This window comes from Drosophila suzukii, chromosome 3 (genome assembly GCF_043229965.1).
Source record: "Drosophila suzukii chromosome 3, CBGP_Dsuzu_IsoJpt1.0, whole genome shotgun sequence".
NCBI classification, from domain to species: domain Eukaryota; kingdom Metazoa; phylum Arthropoda; class Insecta; order Diptera; family Drosophilidae; genus Drosophila; species Drosophila suzukii.
The window spans coordinates 18,084,188-18,107,909 of record NC_092082.1 but is presented as its reverse complement, the minus strand read 5'-3'; the positions used below and the strand labels follow the sequence as shown (position 1 = coordinate 18,107,909).

The following is a 23,722-nucleotide window of genomic DNA, read 5'->3' as shown; positions in this document are numbered from 1 at the left end:
AAATTTATCGATTCCGTTTGTGTGTAAATGACGATAAATCCAGTGTTATACAGTTACAGACATCAATTTGGTTAGTATTTTTTATTAATATTGTATTTGCTTTCAGATAAATCATAAATTAATTGTTAGTCAAGAAAAGTAGGGAATGTTCATATCACCAATCATTCTACAGCATTTTCAGTTTCTCTCTCCTTTAGCTGTCGATAGTACGAATAAATTATGTACATAAAATATAGTGTCAAAGCTAAAGTAAAGAAAAGATTGCCATCAATATCTTTTGTATATACACCTTTCGATTCAACTTACCCAGCCAAAGTACCACATAGATCCAATAGGTGATATTATGCCAAAAGCTCTCGTTAATTATTGCATTAAATCCGATTATCGATGAAATGATACTGAATACAACAAGGTACACCGCTTGAAGGGCTTGAATAAAAAGCGTTGTCCAAAACAGCCAAAAGTATTGCTAGAATATTCTTCGTTAATAACTGGAAATCAGTTTTTGTGAATCTTACGGATATGATCGAAATCAGCAGCAGGCACGATGCCAAGACAGACAGCAAATCTGGGATCAGTTGTAAGCAGGTGTATAGTACTTGCTCTAAATATTAAACATAAAACAAAGACTGAAATTATTTAAGTTATTTTTACAACTTCATATGTTACCTGGGAATTTATATTGGGTTTCTCGGGAATAAGTTCCTATTAAAACATTCGAATTAATATACAAATAATACAAATCTAATATTATATTATGTAATATGTACACTGGGTATTGGTATTTATTTACTATTTAATAGATACATTATATAGTCAATGTTCATGCCAGACAAAAATATTCCAACCAGAGCAAGCATTATACAACCCGTTTGCAAAGATATACAGAAGCAACATTTTTTGGCCGTAATCATAATTTGAGATGTTTTGACAGAAAATGCAAAAATACCTAATCAGAAAACAATTGTATACGTTGCTTAAAAAAATATTTGACTCCTTTATTTAACATTGAATTTTTTAAAACAGAAGGACATGACTAGTTGGCTTATAAAATTAATGTAATTTAATATCGGAATGATTTAATTAAAGATTCTTGCATTGCATGTTATGCCGAAATAAAATTTCACGCTTTTGTATAATTTTTTCATCTGAAAGTTAAAGAGTAGGTACTTTATTTCAAACATGGAAAATAATCCTTTCTTTTATTTTGTAAAAAATGAATTACTGTCTACCACATGGCGTATACGTAATTTATTAACATTGCAGAAGTTTCAGGCGAAGATTGTTGGATTGCTTTCCCAGCTGTTGGTGCCAAACTCAAGCGAAATTGCCTCCTCATTTTCCGCCATATCCTCTTGAACGAGAGTATTAACTTTTTTGCATAATTTCAATTTAAGCAATTTGTATTATGGCCTCATTAGCATTAGCCTAGAATTTCCTGCTGTATGTGGGCTTGTGTGTGGCAGGCACGCGTGGAATCGTTTTCAGTTCTCATCAAGATGCTAATGAAATTATAAGGAAAATTGAGTCTGCCATATTAGCACAGCAAAACCGTTATCCACACTATTTAAACATGTGGCAACAGACACTGATCGGCATAAAATATGTTTTATTACCTTAAATTTCCACAAGATATAAACTCGGCAAATCGTTGATATTAGTTTTATTATCTTTTAGGATGCTTCTTTTGAGTCTCAGTTGTCAACACATGGCGGTCTGAATTCATCTGGATGCTTTTTCACGTAATAATATGAATAGACTTTGATCAGGCAAAATATATCTATGGCTATGAGGTCTGAAAATTATACACAGGCGCTAAAGATTTTTTTATATAGACATTACCTAACGTCACAAGATTTACCAGGACATACAAGAATGTAGAGAGAGCACTAGTGAAGAACGGGTTGCGAACGTTTACCAAGGCATTGAAGACGATGTAGTAGGATATCATGTGGATGATGAACATTGCCATCCATATGAAAACCACCTTTATATATTTCTAAAGCGAGTTAAGAGTTCAATAAGGATCCATATGAGGATTTGTGGCTCACCGTCATAACAGATATCAGCAGGATAACTGCAGCTGCAATCATCAGAGCTATATGGAAAACATTGAACCATTTTGCCCATACATCAGTTTTAAATGCTGTCATTTTGGGAGTCCAAATTAAGTCAAACTTTTTCGTACTGTTCTCTTAAACTTACTTTCTCTGTATATGACTTCATCGACAGTGGTGCCCGCGTTGAGGAATCCGAAAAACAAGGTGTAGAATGAAATGATGATGCACCCGGAAGTCAGGGAGAGACAAAAGCAAAATTTTCTTCTGATCAGCTTCCTTATAAATGGCATCAAACAAAAATAAATAAATTCCCAAAAACAGCCTCATATTTGACAAACAATTCTTGCCACTTTAAACTTCAAAGCTCCTTAAAATTTAAGTCTTCACTGATTATTCCGGGGTCTTTCGCCCATCAGCTGGCGAAACTTAATCGTTGCATCTCCTCTGGTTTTAGGTCACTGCAGTCCATCTTTTTCAACAAAGTTTCAAACGACCTCGACCCTCCCCCAAGAAACTTTAGCTTTTCAGAAAGTTAGACAAAGTCCCTTGGCCTTTTTTGCACATCCTCCACTGAGTAAAGCCAAATGGTTGCCTTTTTTATTGCTGTTTCTTGTTTAATGCGTTAATTGAAAGCAGCAGCCGTCTAAAAAGTATTCTTCCAATCGACTGGCAGAAAAGGATGATGTGTTGGGCTTGGTATCTAGATTAATAAAGGAAACTCCTATTGTAGACTAAATGGGGTGTTAAGAAAGTTTTAGTTTACTTATGAGGGGCTTAGCCAATTAAAAAGTTTACTGATGCAGATAAATTAGATAGTAATTACCTAGGTTAAAATTGTAGAGTTAATAAGAGTTACTGAATATAACAACCCCATTTATTGAACATAAACGAAATAAAACCTTCCTTTTTGCTTTTAACTTAAGTAATATTTTTAAACTTTTAAACTTTTTATCCCCAATTAGGCCTTGTCGAATAAGCTTTCCATAACAAACCCAAATTGATTAGGTTCCCTAAAGACAATATTTTTTAGAAATGATGAAGGGCATTATTATACTGATGCCTACTAATGGGGCTAATCAGATTAGTGTATTGTTTTCCCAGACTTCATTATCTTAGAGCACCATATGGTGGTTCCATTTTTGATTGATTGCAGCATCAATTTATTTGTCATTAATACCCCGATATCAAGTTGGGTAAGCAACGTGTTGATGGCCCATTAAATGTCAGGAAAAAGAAAAGGCAGAAGAGAAAGTTAAAATGAAAAAGGCAATGTCACATATCACCAGACTTGTTCTGTCCTCCTCGTCGATACATCGATCGATTCCGGGGGCCAATGAGAATCTCTTTCATCCACTTTCACCAGCCACTGGCAGCTCATCTATCATCATTGGCATGAGTCCTTTCTATCCAGGAATGCTTTTACTGTATCCTCTATCCTCTGTGCCCCCGGTTGACACCCTAACACCCCATCTGGCGTATTTATAGCATCTTAATTGAATTTCAATTTTCAATTTCGCTTTTAATTGAATTCAATGAAAAAGTGTCGATGAGACGGTATTCAACACGGTCCCATACCCTCAAAAAGCCATTCCACCATACCATACTATACCACTCCATTCGATCCCTTGCAGTTGTTGTTGATGCTGTTTATTCAGCTGCCAGTTGAGAGCCGCCTGGCTGGCTCTTGATGGCGCCGTCCAGGCCACAAAGCGTCCCCAGTGAGCCCGTGTCCCACAACACTGAAAAAAATACCCGTGGCTCCCCAGTCTTTTCTTAAAAAATATATTAAATATAGTTTATAGCTGAATGAATCAAAAGGACTAAAAAAAATATTTGTCTTCAGGATAATTCCTTGAAAAAGTGTTCCATTTTTGTTTGACTTAATGTCAACTTCATGGTTTTGCAATTGATTAATTTTAGTAGTTCTACCCATAAAAGGCAGTATTCACATTTCCAAGATGATTGTTGGAATTTTTAAAGCAACTTAAACTCAAAGTAGCTTTTAATCTCCAGAGTGCCATACCTTTCCTAGGTTTAAAACCTTTTACTTTAACATTCGGGCGCGAAAACGGTCATTAAAGTTTTTCCATTACCATCAAACGGCAATTAATTTTCTCCAAGTGCACACCTAAGTGTACTAAAACGACTCACAATTGGCTTGATGTGATTGTGCTCATATTTTGCACTCTGATTGGTTTGTGATTGACTGAAAAGTTGTAAATTGATTCGACTGTGGGCGAGTGTGGGCCAATGCAAGATAAACAAACCAATTTCGGGGGTTAGTGGGTTATGCAATGAAACACCAAAAAGTTTAACCCTCTCAGTATGTGAGCAATAATTTCGGTCGGTTGTGTTTCATGTTTTATGATGTTTGCTTAAAGGTAAATAGGGGTATTAAATCAAATCACAGAATTCAGAGAGGTGTTAAAAATTCTGTATCATTCTTCGACGTTCAACGTTTTTTTTTATTGTACCCAAGAATCCAGCATCGGTCCCCGTGTTTTCATTAAAAATTCCAGAATAATGCAGACATGTGCCACAGAAATCATAATCCCGTTGGAAAAAAATCCGTCACCACCGACGCAAATCAGACAAATAGAAATAGAAATTCAAATGAATGCAACTTGCATGCGAAATGAGAATTCCGGTACACACACCTCTGAGAAATGGCATAGCAGCATCAGAATTTGTATCTGTATCTGCATGTAGCGATGAATCTGCATTTTGTTGGCAGTCTGGCTTATTATGCGGCCACCATTCCTCAGTGTCTCCTCGACCAAGCCATCTGTTTATGAGTTTGCATTCATCATCGTGCCGGCATGTGTGTACACGAGTGTATCTGAGGCTCAGCCGATATGAGATTTATGCCATTCAACACAAGACGAAATATCCCCGACAATAGACCCCGTCGACCCCCTGCAGAATTTGCATGCTGGGGTCGAAGGTGACAACAACAGAGGCTCTGGTAAAAACGGGAATTTCGCGAAACTGGCCCCCAAAGATAAAGCCAAGCAAAAAATAGCAACCAGCAAAGAGATGTATGCAAATAACTTTGACAGTGAATACGCGCCTGGGGCAGTGTCAGCGTTTTATTGCTAATATATGCACATTACGGATACAGATTTTTGGGATCTATCTCTTGATTGCCCTGCCCTGGGGGACTCCACTTTGCATAGCTAGAGCAAATCACCGTTTAATAGGAAATTGATAGCGACGCGCTACAAATTCAATATTCATGTTAGCAAGACACTTTTCTTAATCGATTGGCAAGTTAAGTGTTTTATGGGATCAACATGTTGACATCAACAGTATTCCTCCTTGAGAATAACGCGATTTAAATACATTTTAAATATAACAGGAATATTTTTGAAGTAAGGATATTGTTAGTTCTCTAAAAACAAAAATATGTTTATATCATCTGAAAATAGTTTAACCATTTAGCCACACATTTTGCATTTATGAAGAATCCATAAGGGGACATTCCATACTATTTTGCCATTATTAAACTTGAAAGCTTAAGCGTTTTGGGTCTTATAGCTGATTGGCTTTCGTGCCTTAGAATCGAAGTAAAGGCAGCAAGAAGCCAAACCACATGCTGAAAAAGGAAAAAATACAAAAATATATAAGTATTAAACTAAAGGATACCTCTTCCTTAATAAAGTATCTGAAAATATTTTGCAAAATCTAAAACCTTGAAATAAAAAATTAAGTGCGCTGAAGCTGGGATGTTTAAACTAAATAAATAATATACCTATAGACCCATGCAATATACCCGTTTATCCTATGATTACCCTCTAAAAAAGTGTCAACCCAAGCGAATGGGAAAAGGATAGCTAAAAGAGCTGGCTGGAAAATAAGTTCTCGATGTCAACGGCAGACTGTTGAGTTGACTGGCTACGGCTTTTGTCTTAGCCAGGACATTATTTACGAGCATCGTGCCAGCGACACGCACAGAAAACCAAATAAGCAGCTGTGTTCCCCCTCCAGAAGACCCAAGAAAACTATGGGGGACACAGGAGAATACGTGCCCCGCAGGTCGACTTCGTTGGCACGTCTATTACCTTAAGCGTCTGTTGCCAATTTGGCTTCCTTTTTTCGCCACCGCATGGCACCAAAGGCTCCATTGACTGCACCTTGATTAATGCGCTGCCAGGACGCCTTTTTTCCCATTCCCGGCTCTATCCTTTCAGTGTCGCCATTAGCAATTGCGGTGGCCACGGGCACTTTCATTGTTTTCTTTTCCGTTGTTGTATTGTCACCAATTTGTTCAGATGCGGCTTCTTTTCTTACGCCCGATGGACTTTTATTTGTTCCAGCTAGGTGATGATGGCCCGTGTCAGAGAAGTTGATGTATCTAGTAGTTGCGTTGATGGAAATAAGATAGAATCATGCCATCATCAAGTAGGAAGATTTTCTGCCAACTCATAAAAAAATTCACCTTTCTGATACTGAACATTATAATGATTTGATTAAATTAAAAAAGGGGTGCTAAAAACATTGAAATAAACAAAAAATCTTCTTTAAAGGATTTTAAAACCATCATTGATATTAAATTTGTCAAGCGTATAATATAAACTTTTTATTTAAAGCTCCCTAACAAAAACAATTTATATAAAATGATGTCAAATATTACGGAAAGACAGCAAAAGAGAATATTGAATAGCAAGAAATATGTTAAAAAAGTCGCTTAGGGCTAAAAAATGTTAAATTGTGACCCACATCATCCCAAATATCTTCTCTTTACATATGCGAGTGTTCTGTTTGGAAAAATATAAAAAAAACCCTCAAATATATCTCCCTATTGAATGGGCTATAAAATCAAAGTGAATGCAAACAAAGCATCCCACCGAGTAGATCGTCCGACTAAGCCTCACACAAACTGCGGCTCCAAGAGGAATCCACTTCAAGGCTCCGCGCTAAAATCGCCAACTTTCAAATCCTTGGCAAGGACATGTTCCTTGTGCCTTCTCCTTGCCATGCGGCCCACGATTCAGCGCAAAAAGCTTGTAATTCCTGTCTCAGCCCGAAGGATGTAATTTACAATGTTGCAGCAGGTGGCGGTTGCAACTTGGAGTGGCTCTTCGGTCGGCTGACAGGCATGTGCGGCATTTGCAGCTTGCATTTTGTTGCATTTTATGTTGTCGGCCTGGGCCGACGGGTCGTATGTGCAATATTTTTCGCATCTCCATTGCCACGGGCGAATGGTGTTGCATACTTTCAGGCTGCCTTAAAACCGAACAGTAAAGTATCTGGAAAATTTCACAACGCTTGCTAAATAAATGAAAACTGGCAGGAGGTAACAAGCCAGAGATAAAATAAATGTATCTGAAGTGATTTAAAATCTGCACAGCTGCATGCAATTTCAATTTGCAGTTATGGAAGAACTGTCAAAACCGCAAAACGTAAATCATTTAAATGTGCAATTTAAAGCCATCAATAGTTTAATTTTTAATTATAACTGGTTATCAACAAGCATACACAAATAAAAACTATAAAGAGAAACCCTTTTTTTGGCAGTCAGAATTATAGATTACTCTTGAAATCATTTAAGCGATGAAATATTAAAGTGACAGCAGTTGGTGACATGAATTTGACAGTTTTTCCATTTGGCATATATTTATGCAGTTGGTAAATAATGAAAAAGAAAAGCTGATTAGATTGGGATTGTTATAACTTCGACTATAGATTGAATAAGTAAATGTGAGCAATGATTTTTTCCATCCTATATTTTGTGGAATAGCAATCACAGAAATTTCCATATAATAAATGTATAATTTATATATTTATAAGAAATACAAAAATAAGCATATAACATAGAAATATAAAAAATGCCATGCCTATTGAATTTTTGCCTGCCTTTGTGGTTATGGGTTATGGCCATTCAGAGAGCAGCTTTACCACTAAGCCGGTTACCCAATAGCTTAACCCGAGGCATGGATTTAAGCCATCTTGTGCTCCTGCTCGGGGCTGATGCTCTGCATCTTTAATGTGATGGCAGCCCACATGAAAATTCGTTAGCAACGAACTCAATCTCCCTAATCGCCTGCCCCCCCTCTCAACGGCTTGCCAGGATGCCTTGACAATGTGTCCGCACATACTTAATCGTATGGAGCAGATGGAGGGGAAGCCGTTGAGGATCCCAGCGTTTCAGCTACGGGATGAAATAAAATCTATGCCAAAAGCTTCGGCAATGTCGCTGTGGCTGTCGTTGTCGTGTCTTCGTCTAGGTTGTCTGCAACTGTTTCACTTTAGCCGTTTTATTTTTTATGAGCCAACGCGCAGTTACTCGACACTGGGGTGATTCGGTTTGATTGGATGGAAAACTTGAGATATGCTTTAAGAGAGGTGCTGACTTTGTAAACTAGAGGTGCTAGAGGAATTAGAGAATCTGTTTAAAGGTGTGCTGGTAAAAAAAGGAAAACTTTATTGGGCTTTCCTCTAAAGCACTTCGAAACTAGAAACATATTGTAGCATGCTTTTAAACTCATTTCAAAAAGATTTCAAGCCTACACAGAGAGTAATATTTAAGTACATTGTTCTTGAATTGAGAACATTCGTTCTTAAAAACCGTGTAAGTACATTTTGGTATCAATGCTCTCAATGTTAGAACGAAATGGTGAGAAGAGAAAAGATAAATTGAGATTACTTAACCACTTTTTCATAAGTATACTCTACTGGACTAATAGTTTAGTTGTTGAGATATACAATGTAAATACCACCAACTTAACTTGATTTTAACTTCAAAAATTTCGTTCTATTTTACAAACATTTTCAACTCAGATGAGAACGTCAGAATTCTCTTTCTTTCTTTTAAGTTTTTATAAATTTACTATATTTTTTTTAGGATTAATTTATTTTTTCTTCTTGTGCTTGTAAAATAAATATATACTATTTTCCATTTCTAAAAACGAATCGACCCACCCTAATACACACACAAGAGCATCTGTCGCCTTGCACTGGTGTGTGTGCTATCGCTTATAAAAACAGAAACACACACACGCTTACACTTTCAGGATCTCGGTTCGTGTCAAAAGAATTCCTGTTTGATTGCAGAGAATAAACAAGTGAAGGCAGCTCCACTCGCCATATATGTAACATGGAACGTAAACTCGTTCTACGAGTATGTGCCGCTGTCCTCTGGTGTTTTCCTCTCGACATATATTTTTTCCTGCCTGTGGCTTTTCCAGAATTTTTCACTCAGACCTTGTGCAGCAATTGGAGAATCCTTAGCTTAATGCAATGTCGACAGGGCGGTTAAATGCGATTTCCATTTTATAACCCTCCCAGCAGTTGTTATATGTATTTTATACCTTAACCCCTGCTTATAAATAATAATGCAGTTAATGCGCTTTGTTTGGCTTTTAAAGTTCTTTATGTCTACTTTGTGGCTAAGACGTTTTGTAGCAAAAATGTATTTATCAGAATCCGAATTTAAGCTTTCATAAAAAATAAAACAAGCTTATCTAAAGCCATAATGCGTTTATGCCTTGCCCTTTAATAAAAATGCATTTTGAGCGAATTTATAGCCCTTACGTTCTTTTATGTCTTATGGCTTTTACTTAAAAAGTTGAGGTATAGAAGTATTAAACAACAGTAGCAGATTTAAATTAATTTAAAAGGTTTAATGTACTTAGGGATTTTTTGTTGTTAACGAAAATAAGAATGACAAAATATTTCTCATTTGTAAATTTTAAGCTGCCTACAAAATGTAATCATTTACCCAAAATAGGGTAACCCCAAAGCTTTCAACTTATACCCTTATACACAAAAACAAGGAAGAACGCTATAGTCGAGTACCTCGTCTATCAGATACCCGTTACTCAAAGGGAAATGGAGATATGCAAGCAGCAAAGCGAAATTAAAATGCGCCACCTACCGGCGGTAGACAGATTTAAGCGTTATGGGCGTTAGAGTGGGCGTGGCAAATTTATTTTTGGATCAATCGATAGGTATTGACGACACCAATACATTTAAGTTAAAATTTTTTATCTAGCAATCAAATTGTGGGCGTCACAGGTTTTCGCGGTTTGTGGGCGTTAAAGTGGGCGTGGCAAACTTTTTTTAAAGTCAATTGATAGGTATTGACGACACCAATACATTTCAGTTAAAATTTTTTATCTAGCATGCAAATTGTGGGCGTCACAGGTTTTCGCGGTTTGTGGGCGTTTAAGTGGGCGTGGCAAACTTTTTTTAAAGTCAATTGATAGGTATTGATGAGAACAATACATTTCAGTTAAAATTTTCTATCTAGCATCAAAACTGTAGGAGTTACAGTTTTGGGCGGTTTGTGGGCGTTAGAGTGGGCGTGGCAGTCTACTGAAACAAACTTGCGCTGCGTAAGAAGCTCAGGAATCTGTACGCCAAATCTCAATAGCCTAGCTCTCATAGTTTCCGAGATCTCAGCGTTCATCCGGACAGACGGACAGACGGTCAGACGGACAGACGGACAGACGGACATGGCTAGATCGACTCGGCTAGTGATCCTGATCAAGAATATATATACTTTATGGGGTCGGAAACGCTTCCTTCTGCCTGTTACATACTTTCCGACGAATCTAGTATACCCTTTTACTCTACGAGTAACGGGTATAATAAGTCACCCCTATAGAATGTTTACACATTTTATTGTGCGTGTAATTTGCGGGATTGTCCCTCATTAATTAAGCAGACATATTTCAGACCACTAGACAGAACAACTTGACCCAACCTCTCAGACTTGTCTTCATTTCTGTTCATGAAGGGCCCTCAGACTGGCCATATATTGATTTATCGGATCGGCTTGTTGGAAACTGATACCAGAAAAAAGGCCTGTGAGTAAGGGAAAAAACCAATTCAGCTGGCAGACAAAAAATCAAGTTACCACAACACATCTATAAATAGGCTGACCCCAACAAAAACAGAATAATCTGTCATAACCAAACATCCATTGGACTTTTTGGCTTATCTGGCCTGTCTGCGACCATAAATAAATCAAACACTTTAAATGCCCCTAGTCAATTAGCAAGCTATAAGTCCGTGCGTATCGATTTACAAATTGTACAAAGGGGGAAATATCAACAAAGGCCAAACGAACGCAGTATGCTAATTTTGATGTTGAGCGTAGTTTAAGTGCGTGTACAAAACTTTTATGGGTGACTGTGAGTGTGTTTTGGCTTGTTGATTTATGAATGCGGCGAGCGTGTGTTGATATTATTATTTTCCCTTAATTGCAGCAGGGAAAATGTTTGTTTGCCTGCCTCGATTTCAATTTAAGGCTCTTCAACCTGTCTACTAGTAATCCCTTAATGTTTGGCTTTTGGTTGCCCCATTAAATTATTTCTTTATTGATTAAGCTATTTCCGAATAACCTTCAGGAAACGTTTCATTTATCCAAAGGTGATATTTGATTCCATTTGCATATTTTCCCATACATCCACCACCGACAGCACGCTCTGGCCCCTGACAGCTCAATTAAGTTGCTTTTCAAAGACAATTGTCTGTGAAATTGAACGGAGGTGAATGGAAATGGATGTGGAGCCTTTGCAAAGTATACAATTTCATTGCGTGAGCGTCAGTGAAATGTATGCCACTGTTAAATGTCAAATTTAAATGCCAGACAAGCGGCTTTATTTTCAGTGGGCGGTCCATTAAATCGCTTTGAAAGGCGCCCAACACATATGAACTCAAGTATTGCCAGGAGGCTGATGAACTTTACCCTAGGATAAACCAATTAAGACTATAGATTTATGCGAGTCTTAATACTGTTATGAAAAGCTAAAGAGTGTGTTACTACTTGTTCAGGAGATAGAAATTTGTTAGTTTGATAAATACAATCTAGATTTAACAGATTTAATATTACTACTATTCGCCTTAAGGATTTTTAACTGAAGCTCTATATCTTTTCCACATAGTTTAAGACCTCCTCTTTCCCCATTTCTAGAAAATGATTACCTAATGGATGCTAATAAACTCAACTTCTTTTCTCTCTTGCAGCTGAGGACATCCACCTAAACGATTTATATACCCGCTACCGCCAGAGGCTCCGCAAGTCTCTCTTCAGATCGGGCCTCTTAACTTCGCTGCTGGCATGTGTTGTGTCCATAATAATTGGCGTCGTTTACGACCAGGTGAGCACTTACCACTTAGATTGCCTCGAATGGGTAACCGAGCTTCAGCACAGAAAATAAAGAACCATATTTTCCGTCTACTTCAACCCAATAGGGAAATATTAAGAGCGATGTTTTAGCTTAAATAACTGATTGTAATATATAATGGAAAGTGAACTTAAATGTTTCAGAAGTATTTACAATAATATTTAATAATTAAATTAATAAAAATTAATACAAGATTGTACAAAAAACGATATACAAATAAAGTTATCTCTGCCAATTTCCTTAAAAACAAGATAAACTAATTTAAAAAAAATAACTGTCTTGTTTCATGGTAATTCTTTTTTAATTTTCACTTTTGTTTAGTAAAATTATATTTTTTCTTAAGACCATTTTTTTAAATGGATGCAGAAAGGATTTTTATAAGCAAAGGCATTTTTCTTTAACAAAAAATTTGTTGTCTTGATGGGTTGATATTGGCCGATTTCAATAAAAGTTTCTAAAATTCTATATAAAAATCTTTATGTTTATATAGTATTTTATATTATTTACTATATATTATTTTTTATTTATATTATTTATTATATTTCTCTCTGTGTATCCACAGAGCCTGCTGCAAACTTTGCTGCTGGTGCTGGCGGCTCTAATCTCGGGATCCATTCTGACGGCTCTGCAGTTTCCGGCGGTGCTGAGCTCCCCAGCCGCCGCCTTGGCCTTCGCCATCGTCACCACCTTCTCGCTGGGCACCATTGCGGCCATCACCGGGGATGAGTTGGCCCCGCTGCCCATGTACGCCCTGTTCCTGGTAAGCCGGTGCAATCGCAGTCGCAATCCCACTCCTCCGGGGGGATTATAATACTCGAGCGTCCATTGCAGTGCATCCACTCCATGCTGCCCATTTCGTGGCCCGTCTCCGTGGTGCTGGCTTTATTCATGACCGCCATCCACATCGTTTACCGGATCGGCACAAGTCCCGACTACGCGCCCAATTTGTCAATGGTAAGTCCTCGTTTATTTGCATTCTCCATAGACCCGCAAAACCATAAAGCCCCATTAATGCGGGCCGGACACCAGCAGTTGGATTAGTTTATATGTGTTTGGGCGACTACAATTGTGACGAGAGTGGGGATTACCGCGGATCAGGTGGCACAATTAATTTTAGAGCTCTACTTTTAATGTCGTATAAAACTTAAAACCAATTATAAACTTTTTTTTATTTGAAGGAAAGAAAACTCTACAATGGTTCCCAAGATACCATTAGTATACATTGAACAAGACTTTAAATACTCTTAGAACAATAAATACACTTCAATTTTCTATATAGGTTTTATAAAATGTGTTCTTTAAATTTTAAATTTCCCTTCCCCAAACGGAAGGATTAACTTTTGAAATGGGTTTAAGAGACAAAGACCAATCTAAAGATGCTAAAGTTATTTTATTTACCCCATCTTGAATTTCCGTGGAAGAAGACAGATTTATTTCTTTGCAGAACAACAGTCGTAGCCAAACAGAATTCATTTCTTAAAAGCAGTTTTTCGCTTAACCCCTTTTTGCAACTGTTTAATTTCTTTTGCTTTATCTCGGTGAGAAATAATTTGTTTCCCAGCTCGTTTCAATTCCCCCAACTCCCCTAATGTGTTGCGGTGGGATATACGTATACCCGGAACCCCTATCCCCCTGCTCCGTGATTTGTTAATTAGGTTGCATGGTGTTTTTTGCCGCGCTGCAAGGACACTATGATGTGCTATGTGCCGTCTGGTAATTGCCATTCCGGGTTAGACATTTATTATTTATGGAGCGTGCTGCCTTACACATTCTTACCCGTTTGTATTTTTTCCCGGCGCTCTTAGCTCTTCGGGGAGATTGTGATGCTGGCCAGCGCCTCCATTTCCGGGCTCTATTACCGCATCATGTCGGATGCGGCGCACAACAGGACCGTGGATGGAACCCGGACGGGAATCGAGCAGCGCGTGAAGCTCGAGTGTGAGCGGGAGCAGCAGGAGCAGCTGCTCCTCAGCGTCATTCCAGCCTACATTGCCGCCGAGGTGGGTAGAAAACTAAATCATTTAGCTTATAAAAACAATATAAAAGGTTTAAAATTATTATTAGCATAGAAAAAACCATTAGATATGATCGAAAATAAATATACAGTCTATTTATTTAATCAAAAAGGGCACATTTTCCCTTAACCCTTTCCTTTCTTTATCTTTTTTCCTAACTTTGTTGGCATTTTAGCAAAGTATTTCGGGTTTCCCTTGAATATAAAATTCTTTAATGTTACTGAACATAACCTTGAACATTTTTTTATTGCAAATCTTTCTTGGTTCAATGCACTGCATTAGATAATTATAATTCTCCTTTCCTCCAGGTGAAGCGCAGCATCATGCTGAAGATGGCGGATGCCTGTCAAAGAGCTGGAGGACAGGCGTCCACCTCGGCCACTCGGTTCCACGAACTCCATGTCCAGCGACACACCAATGTCACCATTCTCTTCGCTGATATCGTCAACTTCACGCCCCTCTCAAGTTCCCTGACGGCCAGCGATTTGGTCAAGACCCTGAACGATCTGTTTGGAAGATTCGATCAAATAGCTCAGGTAAAGTTCTTAAATATGAATAGACCGCGAATGCATATAATCGTGTTGAGAGATAAATTTAATTAAACAAAAACGTGAATTATAAACGAAATGTAATTATGATCTATTAGATAAACGTGGTATATAATCACAATTCAATTTATAAAACTATTTTTGCAGAAAATAGTATTACCATAATTAGTTTTATACATGTTAATTTAGCTAATAAATAAAATTCAAGATAATTTCAAGATAAATCCCGGCAATTTAAAAACGAAAGCACAGTTCTCTTTGTTTTTCCATAAAATCAATAAGCTCATCAAAATGAGATATTATTCATATTATAAAGCATTCTCGTTGAAGGGACTTTAATAAGCATAATGTACATGTAAACATGTATGACTTGTGTGTACAGTTTAAATAGCAATTAATTGCTTTATCCCCGCAGGAGAACCAGTGCCTGCGCATCAAGATCCTCGGGGACTGTTATTACTGCGTGTCCGGCCTGCCCATTTCCCGGCCCCAACATGCAACCAATTGTGTCAACATGGGCCTGCAGATGATCGATGCCATCAGGTGAGCGGGTTTCGCCGGGTTTGGTTTGGGCCGACATGGCTTTGCCAGTCCTGCCGGCAATGCAAATGTTTGCATTGGACCCGTCATCGGGTGTACGACTTGTTTGTCTTTCGCTCCTGGCCAGCCTTTGACTTTCAAACGGAGCTCCTTTGGCCAAGGCCATTTGACACCGTGATTGTTGACTTTGTGGCTAGCGGGAAACGGAAATCTTTGCTGCAGTCACAGTTAACTGGGCCATAAAGCGTCCTTTGTTTGCTTGGTTTTGGTCTTCGTTTAAGGTTCAATGCCCTAGAATATTAAGATCTTTTGAAACTTAATTGAATTTAAAATTTACTGAATGATGTTCAGCATCTTCATTTTTTAATTTATGTTATTAAACGGCTTTAAATCCTTAACCACTTTTATTTACTACATTTTTTACGACAATTTCCCTTGGTAAATGTGGCACAGTATTAAAACCAATTAAATAAGAAAAATTTAAATTACGCATTATATCCAATTTCACTCCAATTAAAAGCGTGACATCGCATGGGATCTGTTACTCTCATTTTTTACTGGTTCGAGGCTTTAATTGCCGGCAGATATATGCTGATATTCCAGCTGAAGTCACTCCCTTGTAGTCTCCGTTTTATGGAGGCCCATTAAAAACGTATTATGCAATAAAGGCAGATGAGAAAAAAACGAATGGCAAAGAGAAACATCATAAAATACAATAAACAATATCGACACAAAGGCCATTTTATTACACGCGAGAATTTATGCACAAGTGGCCTTAGGACCAAAAGGAACCTCTCATTTTGGCTTTTCGCTGGCCTTTTTCCCTGCTTTTTATTGGACTCTGTGCTTATTTCTATTGTTTATTTTTAACGGCTGGCCTTCCCTGATTCCGTTGCTTTTTCGGAGCCGTGGCCTTTTAATCTTTGCCCCGGCCAGTGCCCCTCAAGTGGCCAGAAACTCTGGCTTTGTTCCTGCCGCAAACTTGGTCAAAAAGATACTCGTGCTGTTGACTTTCGGGCAACTTAACAAGCCGCCCGGGGAAAACGCCAAAAGTTTTGAGCAGCAAAGGAAATATCATTTAATTATGAATTGCATTTCCTTTTGTCGAAAAGCCAGAACAACATCAAACTTTAATTTGGCTGGCGCGTCGCCCAAGAAAGTATGCTATGCTTTTCGACGCAAAGTCACTTGATTTTATCTCCGTCGGTTTTGGAAAATATTTACATGAATTATGCAGTTCAATCAGAGTTTCGGAACTTTTTGTTTTCGTTAAACTTTGGGAGTTAGAAATTCACAATCCCCAAATCCGGATCGAAAATCCAATTCCTGGCTTGCCTTGTATGCGGCCATATCCATATCCTGCTAACCAAATGAACAGGAAGGGCAAAAGCAAATAAAACCCTGAAGGGCTCCCAAGTGATTTGGCCTTCGATGCGGCTCATTTGACCCCGACGGCATTCAGGCCAAAGAAAATGCTGGTTAACGTTAATAACTCAGTAGGTTGTTGTTGGCTGACCTTCGGTTTCTAGCCACTTTCCGTGGAACTAAAGTTCCTGTACAGGCAAGACTAGATTAGACACTGAAAAAAATAGAGGTCAATTAAAATATGACCTATGATTTAAACATATTTTATTCTGTTTTTATATTTTTAAGATTTTTTTTAATCCTTAGAAAATAAAAACACTCTAAATATAATTTTTGATTTAAATAATATTGGTGTTTTTTAAAGCTTTGAAAATGTATTGATGTACAGAGCATTCTTTAAAAATTGGCTACCAAATTGGTATTTACTTTTATAAAGTTAACTCTCTAAATCATTATGTACTTACATTCTTTTGATTTATAAATGGTTTTTAAAACATAACAAATACTTTGTTTGCTACCTTTATCCTTTAAAACGATAGTATTTTATTGTTAATACAAACACTATTAAAAAAAAGATAAAGGTTAAAAAAAGTTCAAAATTATACAGATTTGAGAGAAATTAAATCTTTGTATAGGTTTTCAAGTTTTTTTTTTGTATTTTCTCGTTCATCCTATACCATTCTATAGATTTTTTATAGTGTACCTGTAAGTTGTGTGTTTGTCCCCACTCGATGGCCGATTCCCGCCCATATCGTAGTCGTACATCAGGCTGGAGTCGACCTGGTCTGCTTGTGTTTTATGGCCCATAAAATTGTTAATACTACGGCACCAACTAGCCCGTAGTTGTGCGCACATATCCTTAATAATACATCTGCTGCTTTGTGCTCCCTCCATTGTTTGTCCTTCGCTTATTCTTCGTTTATTCCTGCAGACACGTGCGTGAGGCGACCGGCATAAATGTTGACATGCGAATCGGCATCCACACGGGCAACGTTCTCTGCGGCGTCCTTGGCCTCCGAAAGTGGCAATTTGATGTTTGGAGCGACGATGTTACATTGGCCAACCACATGGAGAGTGGCGGTGTCGCCGGGTAAGTGTGTGCCCACACTGGGAGAAACTAACCATGAGATCGTGCAATCAAAAATCGATTATATCTAATATGATATAAGCAAGCTTTCTGAGTACCTTACTTAAAATACTTAAAACTAGCAGTCCGATTTTGTGGAAAACCAATTTTTCTTACATTGATTCTTGTTTTTTTCATAAAATCTTAATTAGTAATGCACTTTATTCAACCAATTTTATACCAGAAATGATTTTATATACCAAAACAAAAATACAGATAGGTTGATATCTTTAAAAATAAACTTTTTATATTAATTTAAGAAAATACATGGAAGTTTAAGCTTAAATTTAAATATAAAAAATTTAAAAATGGTGATATGGTGCCACAGAAATCGCGCTGAAGTCGCGTAGAAATTATATTGATGCACATAAGAAACGCATCACAATTCAGCACCAAACGAATTGTGTGACACCAAGTATTAATTCTAAAAAAATTAGTAACATTTCGTAATAGGGTAATAGGTATAATAATGAGTGTTATAGGACAGACTTTGATGATTTTTTTTAGCGGTGTAGGCAAGTGTTTTCTCTTATTTCGCCATTATGTTTGTACGAATGACAACGATAAGGAGCGAGGCGTACAAAAATAAATAAACAAAACGCGGAGCCCGCGGGTGGTGAGAATGGGGTTTGGGGAGGCGCCTCTAATGGGTGTGGCAGCACAAAGCGAGTCAAGCACTCGTAATGGCAATTTAAATTAGCCACGTGTAGTCCCAATTAAACGGGTTTCAGTTCAAGTCTGCATAACATCCGACTGCAAAGGTTAAGGTGAGCTGCAGTGTAAGAAGAAACACAAGTATCCAAGGGAATTTGCCAATTAAAGAATTCCTACATATGCTAACATTAATTATTCGCATTACCAAGGTTTGCTTTTAATTAAATTTTCGTAATGCATTTGAGGTTGAGAATTTCAATTATGAAGTTGCATTGTACAAATTAATACTGTGAGCTGCGTACATTTTCATACTAATGATGGGCTATGTGAATCTTATACATTTTTTGAAAAGGTAAAAGTTAAAAAACAAACATTTCTTTGGCAGCAGCTGCCATTAAAAATTTTATTTATATCCATGACAATTTTTGTAGGCCACATTTTTCTTTAAAAAAATTTTTTTTAAAGGCTATGCATTTATTTACATACTCCGCATATTTGCTTTGCAAATACCAAAGTCTAAAACTCTCCTGTCACCTCAACAGTTTAACTTTTATACCCCCACAAACAAACAAGTTTCTTTGGGTTTATTCATTTTACGTTATTAAGCCACACTCGAGACTTTCAGATGAATGGTAGCTGAACATGTTGATGTGTTTTTCTCTTATCTTACCTGCGGTCACACACGCTGACTTCAATTATTTCGAATTGAATTGAAATGCTACAGTCAATGAGCCGGAAAACACTCAGACGCCTCAATTCGGGCCTTTCGCACGAGTTCCGTTTTCCGGGGCATAAATATAAACAAAATTGCGTCGGGACCCAGATAAATAGACAAAGACACCCACAGCCTAAATTATTTTGCATAAGCTTGTGTAAATGCACTTGGGAAAAAAGATTACAAATATATATTGTCAAAAAAGAATCTTAACAGATTTTTTTCATGTAAGTTTGACCTTAAGAAAGGATTGTACAAGTTGTTATTACATTTTTTCCTTTCTTGCTATAAGAATTTTTAGAATTGGGGCTTATAAAAAATATTTTTAACCCTCATATAGTAAAAATATTTAAAAAAAAGATTTTTAAAACTAAAATTAAAAACTTGATTTAAATTTTTAAAAAATATCATAGAAACAAAAACATTTATTTATTTCTGTGTAATTGTGTGGGAGCAAAAAACTTTTGAATAGCGCATAAATGTAGATTGCTCATACGCCCTGTATGTCAGCCCACAAGCATTCATCATCATTTCTGATGTGTGCGTCTTTTCTGCAGGCGCGTGCACATCACGAAACAAACTTTGGACTTCCTGGGCGACAAGTTCGAGGTTGAGCAAGGAGAGGGTGGCAATCGGGATGCGTATCTGGCGGATCACAAGGTGGAATCGTATCTCATAGTGCCGCCCAAGCCGGCCTACACCTACAGCGTTCCGCGAGTGGTCGAGTGCATCGAGCAGAATGATCCCAGTCCCACGGAGGAGAAGGAGGCCAAGGTGGTAGTGGATCACTCCAACGAGGTCGCGGATGTCACCGACAGCCTAATCCCGGTTACGGTGGATCCCATACCCTTGGTCGTTGACGAAAAGATGTCACCCACGTCGACGAATAGCCAGGAGGTCCCTTTGCATGCTGCTTTGGCATCCGCCGCCTCGATGTCCATCAAGGAGTTGTCCGAGGAGGAGGACGAAGCGGACGAGGCCACCGCGGTCACCGAGCCCCTGATGCTCAAGGATCAGGAGAGCAAGGATGGCCAGGAGGTCAAGCCCAATGGTGGCCATCGCGGCAGTGGCGATTCCGCCGCCTCCGAGTCCGCGGCCAAGTCCACCGCTCTTTCCCTGCCCGCCGAGGATCTGCTCAGCATGAGCGGATCGGAGAGCGGCATCTCCAACAGCGGCACCCCGGCTCCATCCTCGAATCCCACGAGCGTCACGCCCACCGCAGCCGCCCCCGCCGGAGCAGCTTCCTCCGGCACCAACAGCCTCACTGTGACCGAGGCCCCGGAGCGTTCCCGCCGGAAGTTGTCCGTTCAAGGTGAGAATAACGAAATCAATTCAACACTTAAAATATCCACACACAAAAAAATGTTTAGATAGATTTTATATTAGTGTGGCAATCATATGAAATGTCAAATTTATATTAATTAATCATTTTTAAAAACGATATTCTAATATCTACTTTTTTTTTTCTTTGAAAATGATCTTTATAAAACAATTAAATTTTTGAACCACAACATCATAAATGAACTCAGGCTTGGGTCCTCGAGATATTTTGCTTTATTTTTTTATGAATTAGCTTAAAGTTTTTAGAAATGATCATTGTAAAATATATTTACTATTTTACCGTAAAATTCTTAAGAGTTCCTGAAATTTAAATATATTTTCTTTATAATTTAAAACGACTTAAATTGGGTACATCCGAAATCATGAACCCGAAAGCGTTTTCCATTACAGAAAAGTATACCCTAAGAATTGTAACAATTTAAAAAGCGATATACTTTTAACACAATTACTTTTAATTTTTTTAATTTTTAAGACAATTTTTTTTTTAAATATTACATTTAAAAAAAAGTACTTAGCATTGTCACAGAAAATTGTCTGTTTAAATATCTCCATTAAAAAGTTTTTAAGTCGCTTTTAAACTGAATTTTCGGATTTTAATATTTTAAATTGATGTTCAGAAAGTGCATTATAAACTCAAAGTTCCTATTCAATATAATGCTTGAAGATCCTTACATTTTATAGTTTTTTTTTTAAATAGTAGTTAACCTGTACAGTTTTTACAATCATCCCCATGCCATCAATCACCACCTGTAATGGGCATTAACACTTTGGCGTTGCCTGCGATGGCTCTTATTTATGTGACCACCTCCTTTTTGTTTCTCTGCCCCCCAGGACTGATGTCCTTCGCCGACAGACGCCGCTCCTCCGGAGCCTTCATCGAAGGACGAAAGCTGTCCATCCACAGTGGAGAAAGTTTCCGCAGTCATGCGGGTAAGTTGCCCACTCCCACCTTTCACCGCCCACCGCCTCGTAAAACGCAACAGTTGAAAATCACTTTCACAAATGAGCTCAGGTTATGCATAATTTTATCGCTGGCAGGGCAACTTTTGCATCATAAATTTATCGCAGGCTTGCATTTGTTTGCGGATTGGCCTTTGTGAAAACTTTATCCATGAAGCATGGACCATGGACCAGGCAATTAAGCTCCTTTGACAGCCAGCTGGGCTGCTCTGGCCCTTTTAGAGGAATATATATTTTGAATTGGATGGGATGGAATGGAATGGGGACTTTGGGTACTGCACGTGAGGCCACGAGGTTTTGTGTCGGTTTATGAGTTTTAATTTGCCAAGGACATCGAGTACGGCATGCGGCAAAGTCATTTTGATGGCATTTTTAATGCGAATGGTTGACTTTTAATGAGCTTGTCTGGCTAGCTCAACTGTAAAAACTCTGCAGCTTTCGGGGTGTCATAATGCCAGCGATTTGGGACAGATTTTTCATTATTAATGGCATCTTACTGGACCGAAAAGTTGTCGTAAAACTGTTGGAATATCTGCTGCATTCATGTAAAAACTATCACAATGTTGAAAGGCACTTAAAAAGGTTGGAATTTTTACTTTGTGCGGCGTTTAATTTAAGTGCCACACAATTTTTTATAACCAATTCAAAGTTTCAAATTTGCATGTACAGCAGGATTTTTAGAAAAAAATACAACGGAATTTATCCATGAAAAAGTGTAAAAATATCTTCAATTAATTGTTTAACAACTCTATAAAAAGTTAAGTAAATAAGTACAATAATATACATATGAATGTATTGAGTTACTATTTTTTGTACCTCCGGTTTAATTGGTTTAATTTTACGGGGAGTTTTAAATTTCTTAACTGTAACATACATTTAATACCAGTTGGAACTTTCAACTTGATTGCATTAAACTTTAATATAACATTAAACCCTTTCAGGTCATGTCACACGCAATCGTCCCTCATCGAAGATGACCAAATATGTGGAGTGCTGGGGGGCAGATAGACCCTTTGCCAATATTGCCGAATCCAAACTGGTGAAGAACATTGGACTGGCGGTGAGTTAAGAACCGAATGGGGAGGAATGGGTTTTCATGCCCCAGAAGTATGGCAAATCAAATTTAAATGGCCAGGAAATATCAGCAAATTGGATAAGGCAAAGCAGAGCATTTTCTAAGATTGCTAGGGCTGTAAGCCAAGTACAGTAGATATTTGTTATAAGCAATGATGAGCAATTGTTTGACGTTTAAGGGTTAAAATATGGAAATACATTTTCAGTTTTAAAATTACTGTTTGATATTATCGCTATTTTTGGTTTTAATCTATAAATTTCACTTGCAAAACCTCACTGAAGTGAAATGAAGCTTTTAGTAAAGTTTTGCCTGTAGGCAATATCTACTGTATGTAAGCTGAAGCACCAGGAGCCAACTTTATTACTATGTGTCCTTTTCTCATTTCTTCCCTTTCTCTCCGTAGAGCATCGCCATGATTGAATCAAATTTACTGCCGCCGGAGCGTAAATGTTTCAATTTTAATTTCTTCGGACCGCCCACGGAGCTGAAGCCCTTCACCATGTGGTACCGCAACACGCCCCGGGAGGGAATGTACCGCGCCCAGCCGGATACGCACTTCCGGTTCGACCTGATATGCGCCTTTGTCCTCTTCCTCTCGCTGGCCATCGTCCAGCTGATTGTAATCAAATTGTAGGTGAGATCAACTCGCATTACGGAGCCCATCGACTCATCCTTGGTCTTTTGCTCACTCCCCCACCGCCGTGTGAATCGCAGGAACCTGGCCCTCCTTGGATCCCTCCTGGCCAGCTTTCTGTCCCTGGCCCTGTTCCTCTATCTGAGCAACATGTCCGTGCCGGATGTCCACTCCTCGGCCACGGAAAGAAACGGTCCTGGACAAGTGGTGGCCAGCAGTCGCTACCTGCGACTGGCCATGTTCGTCGTAGTCAACATCCTCATCTCGTCCTGCGCGGTGTTCAGTGTGGTAAGTCCAGCTAAGGCTCTAGAAGAATCCAAAAAAGGGCTTATCAAATAGAGTTTACTCTTAACTTGGTTAGTTTACCATACAAAAAACTAAGACATTTAATAACTAGTTACAAAAGTTAAGTGTTCCGTGACTTTAAAGTTGGTTTGTACCTCAAAACAAGAATACTGTTCTCATATGTTAGCATACCTAATGGGTTTCTCATTCAGTTCGATTGTCAAAAATAATCACTTACACGCAAATTTCAAAGGGATTTATTTATATTTGC

At 38.1% G+C, this 23,722-nt stretch overlaps 3 protein-coding genes across 6 annotated transcripts in view; 1 reads left to right on the top strand and 2 right to left on the bottom strand.

The window, feature by feature from the left end:
- The window catches only part of Ac76E (adenylate cyclase type 2 Ac76E), a 43,285-nt gene that overhangs the window by 15,705 nt on the left and 3,858 nt on the right, over positions 1-23,722 (top strand). For 2 of the 3 annotated variants that reach the window (XM_036814605.3, XM_036814604.3), the window contains exons 3-14: positions 12,033-12,166; positions 12,756-12,953; positions 13,025-13,147; positions 13,999-14,193; positions 14,517-14,744; positions 15,172-15,299; positions 17,593-17,751; positions 19,714-20,468; positions 21,329-21,427; positions 22,399-22,517; positions 22,936-23,162; positions 23,247-23,454. In XM_036814605.3, the coding sequence (XP_036670500.3) occupies positions 12,033-12,166; positions 12,756-12,953; positions 13,025-13,147; positions 13,999-14,193; positions 14,517-14,744; positions 15,172-15,299; positions 17,593-17,751; positions 19,714-20,468; positions 21,329-21,427; positions 22,399-22,517; positions 22,936-23,162; positions 23,247-23,454 (2,573 nt within the window). Of the gene's footprint in view, positions 1-12,032; positions 12,167-12,755; positions 12,954-13,024; positions 13,148-13,998; positions 14,194-14,516; positions 14,745-15,171; positions 15,300-17,592; positions 17,752-19,713; positions 20,469-21,328; positions 21,428-22,398; positions 22,518-22,935; positions 23,167-23,246; positions 23,455-23,722 lie in introns of those variants that run through there. The other variant, XM_065865101.2, reaches the window with a different exon arrangement.
- On the bottom strand, positions 110-940 carry LOC108005561 (potassium channel subfamily K member 10). Its single transcript, XM_036814619.3, has 5 exons — positions 794-940; positions 670-705; positions 519-604; positions 307-469; positions 110-244 (listed from the first exon to the last, which is right to left on the bottom strand). Exons 1-5 carry the CDS (start codon positions 912-914, stop codon positions 162-164), a joined length of 489 nt encoding a protein of 162 aa, XP_036670514.3. The 5' UTR covers positions 915-940; the 3' UTR covers positions 110-161.
- Positions 1,237-2,422, bottom strand: LOC108005558 (uncharacterized). 2 transcript variants are annotated; one of them, XM_036814618.3, is made up of 5 exons: positions 2,206-2,422; positions 2,052-2,146; positions 1,843-1,987; positions 1,617-1,786; positions 1,237-1,502 (listed from the first exon to the last, which is right to left on the bottom strand). In XM_036814618.3, exons 1-4 carry the CDS (start codon positions 2,348-2,350, stop codon positions 1,695-1,697), a joined length of 477 nt encoding a protein of 158 aa, XP_036670513.3. In that variant the 5' UTR covers positions 2,351-2,422; the 3' UTR covers positions 1,237-1,502; positions 1,617-1,694. The 2 variants fall into 2 exon arrangements, with proteins under 2 accessions (XP_036670513.3, XP_036670512.3); XM_036814617.3 differs by having other exon boundaries at positions 1,843-1,999; positions 2,206-2,419.